Raw genomic sequence first — 9,310 nt, 5'->3', positions numbered from 1 at the left:
TAAACCCAACACTGTCTTTATCCCTAAACCTAACCCTAACCCTATCCTTATCCTTATCCCCAAACTTACCCATATTCCCTAACGCCTGTGGTTGGCAAACTGCTGCTCTTTGGCCCCTTGAGTGTGGCTCTTCCTAAGCCTTAGGAGGACCCTAATTAAGTTTATAACAATGTACCTCCCTATATAGTTTAAGTTTAAAAAATTTGGCTCTCAAAAGAAATTTCAATGGTTGTACTGTTGATATCTGGCTCTGTTGACTGATGAGTTTGCCAACCACTGCTAACCCTCACTCTAACCTTGTCCCTAACGCTAACCCAAATCCTAACTCTGCCCCCAACAGGGTGCTCCCTCACCCAGGGCCTGGGTCTGGGTCTGTGTCCAGAGCACCCAGGGGGCCCAGGGCGGATTCCGACCCCGGCCCAGCACTGACCCGGCACAGAAAGGAGACCCGGCTAACTTGCCCCATGACCTGTCCCCGCCCTGGGCTCTGTCAGCCCCAGGAGGGGGGTGGGGGACAGGCGAGTCCTCTGGCTGACGGGGTCTGGCATGAGCCTGTCCTGTCCTCGAGCCTGTGCTGACCCTCCTCTCTCTGCAGGAGACCGAGGGGAGAAGGGCGCTCGTGGAGAGAAAGGTGAGGCCCTCCCACCCTCCCCAGGGGTGGCTTCCGGGACCCTGAACACAAGGGGGTTCCCAGGGTGTGGAGCAGGGGCTGGGTGGAGAGCAGGCCCTTCCCTCTGCGGGAGGGTGTGGAGGGCGGGATGGGGACCACACTCCTCCCCGAGCCTGTGCAGCCCATCCCTCCCGTCCCGGCCTCGGACCCCTGAGCAGGGTCGGCCCTGTCCTCCCGGGTCTCTGCCTGGGGCTCCAGGAAGTTGGACAACGATTAAAACACAACGTCGGCCAGAGGCTGTGAGCCAAGCTGTGGTCACAGACGATGAGCAGATGTGGAACATGGGCCCTGAACTACCCATGACACGCGTGTGACCCTCACACATGTACAAGCTCCACGTGCGGGTGCAGAGTCGATGACACAGAAACCTTCTCCACGTTCCCTGCACAAAGTTCAGGAAGTCAGAGAAGGGCCCGGACGTGCACACCCTGGTGACCCCTCCCTGGACCCGAGACAGTCTCCCTCCCAAAGGCTCACCCCACTGTGGTCCGAGGTGCAGACGCCCCTTCGCTGCCCTCCCCACCGAGCAGCCCGCTCTCCCCGTGTCCCCGAGGCTGCCCTGGGCCCAGGAGGCAGCTCAGGCTCAGACTCCGCCTCCCGGGAGCACAGCCAGGGGCCTCCCCAGGGGCAGGCTGGGCCTTGCTGGGGGACCAGCCTCCTATGGAAGCATCTAGAAGGGCGTCCATGTCCTCCTGGTGCGGAGGGACCAGGGCTTGACCGTCCCGCCTCTCACGGTGTTTCCTCTCCCCCAGGAGCGTCGTGGGAAGCTGAGCGATGTGACACAGGTGGGCGACCAGCCGGGGTCCGGTGCTCAGTTTGGCCCGAGGTGGCGGGTGTGCCAGGCCCTCCCTGCAGGGAGCATTGGCCTGGGCTCCCCCATGCAGCCCATCAGCCTGCAGGCCCAGAGGCCCCGCCCCTGCCTCACTGCTGGCCAATCACATGGGACAGCACTCAGCCCCGCCCCTGCCTCACCGCTGGCCAATCACATGCGACAGCACTCAGCCCCGCCCCTGCATCACCGCTGGCCAATCACATGCGACAGCACTCAGCCTCGCCCCCTGCCTCACCGCTGGCCAATCACATGGGACAGTACTCAGCCCCAGCTCTCCTCTCCAGCCTTAGGGACCCCAATGACAGTCCTAGTCTCTTGCCCCCAAAATATTAGAACCCCAAAGGTCCGGTGCCCGGGAACAGGTGGGGGCGCCCTGGAGGGAGGGCCTGGCACATGGGGCCTGTCCGTCACAGCTGGTGGCCCTGGTGGGGTCTCTGTCCAGCCCTGGAGCCTCCTGCCCACGCAGACCCCACTGTCCCGCCCTCCCTCCCGCCCCGGGGGCCTCCATGTGCCGCTTCCCTTCCCAGGACCTCGGAGCTGCAGGGAGCTGCGCACCAGGGGCCACACCCTGAGCGGCTGGCACACCATCTACCTGCCCGGCTGCCGGCCGCTGACCGTGCTGTGCGACATGCACACGGACGGCGGGGGCTGGACCGTGAGTTCCGGCGTCGGGAGGGCGATGCGGTCCTCGGGGGGAGGCTGCCGTGCCCGGGCTTCGCAGACCAGGCTCCACCCCGAGGACCCGCGCTCCGGGCCCTTGTCACTGTCCAGGCCCCTGTGTCCGGAGCTGCCCCTTCCCAGGGGACGCAGAGAACCCGACGGGGTGGGTGAACCCGACCGTGGGCCTGGCCCGAGGAAGCCCCGTGCCTCCAGGTGTGGGCTCAGGGCCGTGGCCTCCCCTCTCCCAGCTGCCACGTCCTCCTCGGTCCCACGTGGGTACCCGTCTGCCTGCCCAGGGTCCGGGCTGTGGGCTGGGCCATGTTGGTCTGCAGCGCCGTCTCCCCTCCCCCAGGTGATCCAGCGCAGGGTGGACGGCTCCATGGACTTCTACCTTGACTGGGCCGCCTACCAGCAGGGCTTTGGCAGCCAGCTGGGCGAGTTCTGGCTGGGCAACGACCACATCCACGCCCTGACCGCCAATGGTAGGGCCCGGGCCTCGGCCTTGGGGTGGGGACCCAAAACCCACCACCCCGACCTTCGACCTGGGCCGCCTGGACGGAGCCCGCTCCTCCGCCCCACACCTGCCGCCTCTGAGGACAGGAAGGTCCCAGCGGGAGGGGGGGCGTCAGGGCCAAAGGAAGTGGGTTTGGGGTACAGACCTCCTCCGGTCATGGCCGCTGGCATCTCAGAGGCCAACCTGGGGGGACATGGAGGCCCTCGTCGGGGTCGGGCCCAGCACCCAGCCCTGCCTTCGCCGCCCACCGAGCCCCGTCCCTGAACACACACGGGAGACGGCCACTTCCTACAATCTGTGGTTACCCCCCCAACCCGGGAACGCCTAGGGCCTCTTCTCTCTGAGGCTGGAAGGAGGGCTGAGGTTTGGTTCGGACTGTGGGAGCACGTGACCCCACCTCTCAGCAACCAGGACTTTCTGGGGGACCTCGAGGTCGTCCTGGGTGCCCAGTGCAGGTCCTCTGAGCGTCACCCACATCCTGGCAGCTCAGGGTCCTTGCTCTCAGGACTGAGGCCCTGCCCCCCACAGGCACCAATGAGCTCCGTGTGGACCTGGTGGACTTCCAGGGCAAGCGCTACTTTGCCAAGTACCAGTCGTTCAGGGTGGGGAGCGAGGCCGAGAAGTACCAGCTGGTCCTGGGGGCCTTTGCCGGGGGCACCGCCGGTGAGTGTCAGCCGCATGATGGGTGGTGGGAGTCAGGGGTGGGCAGTAGAGGGAGGGCAGTGGGGGTGGGCAGTAGTGGTGGCAGTGGAGGTGGGCCATATGGGAGGGCAGTGCGAGTGATCTGTTGGCGTGGGGAGTGGGAGGTTGGCAGTGGGGGTGGGCAGTGGAGAGCGTCTGGGTGGGGTCCTGGCTCTGTGTCTGGGGCCTGTGCGGGGCCTTGTCCTCACCACGTTCCTCCATCCACACGTTGGGGTAACCAGCCTCCACCTGGATGCGCCCATGACGATGGGGTGACACAGGGTACAAAGTGCAGGACCTGAGCGTCTCCCTCCTGACCGCCCGCATTAGTGCAGGTGGACAGGATGCCCGGGTAGCACCGCTCAAGGCGCACGTCCCTCCCATGGTGCCCGAGGGACCTGGACGTCTCGGGCAGTGGCCTCCCCTCTACGGGGCACAGTGCCCGTTAGCTGGCGGCACCGAGCAGAGGGGGGATACCGAGGCCGGGGATCCGCCGACCGAGCGTTCGCTGGCGTGCGCTGCACCGTTGGACTTTTCAGCGCAAGACGTGCAGCTGGACAGCTCTGGCCGGACCTGGTGCCGGCACCTCCTGGCACTGAGTGTAAGCGGCCTTGCTTCTCCCTGGCAGGTGACTCCCTGACCTATCACAACAACTCCCTGTTCTCCACCAAAGACCAGGACAACGACGGGACCTCCTCCAACTACGCTGAGAAATACCAGGGTGCCTGGTGGTTCTACAGCTCCCACTGGTCCGACCTGAATGGGCGCCACTTCGTGAGCGGGAGCTCTGGGAACGGCATCTACTGGTGGTCAGCGAAGGGAAACTACTACAGCTACAAGATGGCCGAGATGAAGGTGCGGCCCGTGTAGGGTGGTTGGCGGCCTGGAGAGTCTCTGAGCGGGTCCCCAGCCCCCCAGCACGGGCACAGGAGGCCCCCCCGCAAAGGCGGAGCTCACCCCGGGCCCGCCCCTGTACCGTCAGGGACCCTCAGCTTCCAGACCCCGACCGACTCCCGCCTTCCTCTCCCGCCTGCCAGGGTGAGGGTGACCCTGACCTTGCGGACCGCCCGCGTCCTCAATAAAGCTTCGCCTCACTCCGCAGCACACGATTCCCGTGATATTTGTGTCGTCCGGTCACTGGTCCTGTGAACGCCTGGGTGGCTGTCCATGCCGCCCAGGCCCTGGCACTGTAGGAGGTTTTGGTGGCGTCAGACGAGGTGGGCTAAGCAGGGCCCGTGTGCCAGCATGGCAGTGCCGCTCCAGGGCACACAGCCCGCTGCCTCCCGCCTGTCCCGCCAGCGGTCTGTGCTCCCGGCAGGTTTGCAGCCTCGAGCCACTCGGAAGAGCACAGACTCACAGGGTCTGGCCGCAGGCCCAGCCCCGCACCAGCCAGCCCGGGAGAGCGTGTGTGCTGACCCCCAGCTCAGGGGAGGGGGGTGGCGAATCAGTGAGGAATCCCATGGGAGCCCTGGGTGGGTTAGCCCGGTGGTTAGAGCACCAGCATTTGACCGACAGGTGGACGGTTTGACTCCAGGTCGAGGGCACGTACCTCAGGTTTGATCCTCAGTCCTGATGGGGAGTGTGCAGGAGGCAACCCATCGATGTGTCTCTCTCACATCAATGTTTCTCTCTGTTCTGCTCTTCCCTCCCTTCCTCGCTCCCTCTCTCTCTCTCTCTCTCTCTAAAGCAGCGGTTCTCAACCTGTGGGTCGTGACACCTTTGGCGGTCGAACAACCCTTTCACAGGGGTCGCCTAAAACCATCCTGCATATCAGATATTTACATTACGATTCATATCAGTAGCAACATGACAGTGATGAAGCAGCAATGAAAATAATTGTATGGTTGGGTCACAACATGAGGAACTGTATTTAAAGGGCCAGAAGGTTGAGAACCGCTGTCTAAAGATTGATGGGGAAATGTCCTCCCGTGAGGACTGAACAAAAGAAACAGAACCCAGTGTGAAGCCTTGAGGGGAGAAGACGGGGAACAGCAGGGGCTGGTGTTGGGGTCACGGCCGTGCCGAGCGGCATCAGACCACCGCCTCGGCCAGAACCAGTGTGTAGTGTGCTGTGGCCCTGTGTGTGGTGGTGCTGGTCAACATCACCTCCCCATCCCAGCCTTTCCGAAGAGGAGGGGCCTGGGAGGGGATGGACCCGCGTCCTCGTCCTCATCCTGGGCCTGAAGCCCCCTCCGGGCGCGGAGCCAGCCCTGCCCTCCACCAACGTCTCAGCAACCTTGAGCTTTAATTCGATGTCCTTGTCACAGTGGCTGATGAGCCATATTTTTGGGGGGCGTTGGATGACGGATTCCTGGAGCTTTGCTGGAGGCTGAGAGCCCTGCTGCCCACCACAAACTCACCTGCCCTGACCTCCGACCTGGGCCACCTGGACGGAGCCCGTTCCTCCGCTGCACACATGCCGCCTCTGAGGACAGGAAGGTCCCAGCGGGAGAGGCGACGTCAGGGCCAGAGGAAGTGTGTTTGGGGGGCGGACCTCCTCCGGGCATGGCCACTGGCATCTCAGAGGCCAACCTGGGGGAACACGGAGGCCCTCGTCGGGTTTCAGCCCAGCACCCAGCCCTTCCCTCAGCGCCCACCATGCACCATCCCTGAACACACACGGGAGACGGCCCCTTCCCACGAGGCTGCGGCAACCCCCCCTGCCGAACACCGAGGGCCCCTTCTCTCTGGGGCTTCGAAGTGGGTATGGGCAGTGTAGAGCATCTGGGAGGGGTCCTGGCCCTGTGTCAAGGTGGCCGAGATGAAGGTGCGGCCCGTGGAGGGCGGCCAGCAGCCCAGAGCATCTCTCTCTGAGCAGGTCCCACCCCCCCAGGACGGGCACACGAGGCCCCCACTCAAAGGTGGAGCTCACCCCGGGCCCACCCCTGGTCCATCAGGAGCCCCCAGCTTGGAGATCCCAACCGACTCCTCGCCCTTCCTCTCCCACCTGCCAGGGTGAGAGTGACCCTGACCTTGCACACTGCACGCATCCTCAATAAAGCTTCGCCTCGCTCCGCTGGCACACAGATGACAATCTATAATTATTTCTCTTTTATGAGACCAGCACAACTAGAGAGCAGACAGGAGTCCTGAATAGGGGTGATGGGTGATTGGGAATATGAAAGAGAGAGAAACAAAGACAGTAGGGAAAGCTGGGACAGGGTGGGTCAGCTGCCCTCTGATGGAGAGACAGGGACCCAGAGCAGATACAGCCTGTTTATTTTATACAGGAAGTTACCAGGAAGTTTTACTAATGTTTAAGATAGAGAGAATATGTGCATTCCTGTGGCTTCTTTGTAATCGTCACTTCTGGATGGGCCTGGATAATCGTGTTTGTTCCTGGTGCCTGGCTGGAACTCAAGTTCCTGGTGCCTGAGCTAAAGGTCAAACAGACAACACACCTGCCTCTGGTAAGGTATGTTCCCAGGTCATGGGTCAGCCAGGCGCCACTGGATTCAGATGACAATCAGCTCAGGGACCTTTCTCAGGTGCTCTCTACATCTCCGCCTTCTTTATATTTTAAATGTAGCTTGGACATCTAATTGGAGCCTTCGGACTTGAGATCTCAGGAGATTGCTGCGAACTAAAAGAAACAGGGTAAATTTAGTGGTACATAAAGGAATCCTATTAAGTGCCAAATGGTGTGTTTTAACATTTTCCATGGATTAAGTCCTTTTAAATCATCCAGCAATCTTTTGCCAGTTTCTCTGGAGATAGAATTTCGTCATGACTATTCAGAATGGCTTGCACATGTTTCTGTAGCTGTACGAGGTCTATACTGATATTATTATGATGCCATATTCCCTGTAGGTGCATCTTGATTTTACTCCAGTCCCATAGAGAACTGTCATAGCAGGGCTGAAGTCACACAAATATATGTGAAAGCAGTAAGGCATTGCAGCTGCTGTCTCATCTTGACATTTTCTAATTGATGACCAAGTGCTATCACTACAGCTTCCAGAGCATTTAGCTTTGTTTCTAGCCTTTTGTCTATATCTTCTTGATCGTGAAATGTAGCCAAGGTGTTCTGAGCCAATTCATTGACAAAGTTTGCATTCTGGAGGCTTTGGATCAATGCAAGAGAAGCAGTCACAGCAGCTGTGATGACAGTAACGAGGGTAACAAGACCAGAACTAATAAGCCCACAGCACGCTGTTCCTGGGAGAGCTGATTGTGCAGTTCCTGCAATGCCTGGAGGCATGCATCATGATACCATTTCCCTGTTATGTGGGTATGAAGCATAATAAAGGAAGGCTGCTTTAAAATTACTATATCTCCATTCAGGTGCTGCCTGGAAACACAGCTGGTAAGGTCACAGTGATGGCATTGGACTGCACAATGGGAGTCCAATCTGGTGATGTTCACCTTTCCAGTCACCAATACATACGGAGGCTGGACACAGGCTGGTAATCCATGGCAAGGGCTCAATGAACACGTTCCTTTAATATCAGCTAAGGAAGAGCCAGTGAATTAAGAAAGACAAAGGCAGCAGCTAAATGCCAAAGATCTTTCTGTAAACCTCCTGTTTCTGTGGTCAGGGCGTCACCCACAAACCCTCCTGGTGACATAGGCTCGTGAAAGGGACTTTTAGCATCAAGCCTGTGAGACCAATCCAAGACATACAAGTCAGAGCCAGAAATAGTATGTCTCACTGGTACAGGGTTGGCCCAATCTTGCCATTGAGGATATGCTCCCAGCTCAGTAGTGGTGCTATTAGGGCAGGAGGGGAGCAGGGTATTCTGAACAGACAGCCATCGGGTGGCCTTAGGGAACCCCAGGTTAGTAACTGTCTGAATATATTTTCCATATCCCAGGGGCCTGCAATGTTAAGAATGTCTGCGCCCCCATAGGACGTCTTATTTTCTTGGCCAAGCTGCAAACATCCTGAAGTCCCCCTTTTAGGTAAACAAATAGGGAGCTCCCCACTGAAGCCATTGTAAGTATAATCACCTTGGGAAGAAGGAGTTATGTGCTTGTCGGAGCTGCCCCCGACCAGGTTGGTGTTGTTAGTAAACACTGGCACTGATGCTCCGGTCCAGGTGGCTGGACGGACCACAGCGCCCAGAGGCTGTGGACGGTCAGGCCTGGGAGGCGCCATGCTCCCGGCACCGTTCGTTAGAGAGAAAACTGAGAAGGGCAGGGCCGGTGGGCCTCAGGGGTTGAGCATCGACCTATGAACCAGGAGTCACATTTCATTCGGGTCAGGGCACAGCTCTGGGCTGTGGGCTCGGTCCAGTGTGGGGTGTCAGGAGGCAGCTGATCATCAGTGATGTTCTCTCATCAGTGATGTTTCTCTCTCTCTCCTCCTCCCTTCCTCTATGAATTCAATTAAAATATCTTATTTAATAAAGAGGTAATATGCAAATTGACCATCAAGCCCTCATGTCACAAGATGGCTGGCCCATGTCGTCATAAGATGACCACCCCACATCATCACAAAATGGTTGGAAGGGGAGAATAGTTGGGGTTGACCAAGCCTGCAGGGGAGGGCAGTTGGGGGCAACCAAGCCCGCAGGGAAGGGCAGTTGGGGGGGCAACGAAGCCTGCAGGGAAGGGCAGTTGGGGTGGGGAGAAGCTGGCAGGGGAGCAGTTATGTGTCAATCAGGTTGGCAGGAGACTGGTTAGGGGCACTCTTGAAGCCAGGCACGTGAGTGGTTAAGAGCCAGCAGTCCCAGATTTTGAGAGGGATCTCTGAGTGCTGGTTTAGGCCTGATTCCACAGGGCCTAATCCATCAATATGACATCCCCTGAGGGGTCCCAGATTGGAGAGGGTGCAGGCACTGTGCCTCTAGTATTAAATAAATTTTTTAAAAAAAGAGTGAGAAACACTCAGAGGGGCAAACGCCCAGGCAGGCTCAGAGGTGGCGGCCTTGATCTGCATCTGTCTGCTGAAAGGTGACGGGCACTGACAAGCAGGCTCTCCCAGCTTCGAGGGCAGGTGTGGGGGCTGCTG

At 59.3% G+C, this 9,310-nt stretch overlaps 1 protein-coding gene across 1 annotated transcript; it reads left to right on the top strand.

Annotated features, from left to right (window-relative positions):
• Nucleotides 1–546: 546 nt before the first annotated feature.
• LOC102425860 (ficolin-2-like) lies at nucleotides 547–4,464 on the top strand. The gene is made up of 6 exons (XM_006108829.3): nucleotides 547–631; nucleotides 1,423–1,455; nucleotides 2,030–2,157; nucleotides 2,515–2,644; nucleotides 3,205–3,339; nucleotides 3,986–4,464. The coding sequence occupies exons 1-6, from the start codon at nucleotides 547–549 to the stop codon at nucleotides 4,225–4,227; spliced, it is 753 nt and encodes a 250-aa protein (XP_006108891.1). The 3' UTR covers nucleotides 4,228–4,464.
• The last annotated feature ends 4,846 nt before the right edge of the window (nucleotides 4,465–9,310 follow it).

Source organism: Myotis lucifugus, unplaced genomic scaffold (assembly GCF_000147115.1).
Source record: "Myotis lucifugus unplaced genomic scaffold, Myoluc2.0 scaffold_3776, whole genome shotgun sequence".
Lineage (NCBI taxonomy): Eukaryota > Metazoa > Chordata > Mammalia > Chiroptera > Vespertilionidae > Myotis > Myotis lucifugus.
The sequence above is the reverse complement of the archived record's forward strand: the minus strand, read 5'-3'. Positions and strand labels throughout refer to the sequence as shown.

Excerpts from the sequence above, each read along its gene's own strand:
- LOC102425860 (XM_006108829.3), top strand. The coding sequence starts at position 547 with ATGAGCCTGTCCTGTCCTCGAGCCTGTGCTGACCCTCCTCTCTCTGCA. Across the intron at positions 1,456-2,029 it reads AGCTGAGCGATGTGACACAG|GACCTCGGAGCTGCAGGGAG; the intron begins GTGGGCGACCAG and ends TTCCCTTCCCAG. Across the intron at positions 2,158-2,514 it reads CGGACGGCGGGGGCTGGACC|GTGATCCAGCGCAGGGTGGA; the intron begins GTGAGTTCCGGC and ends CCCCTCCCCCAG.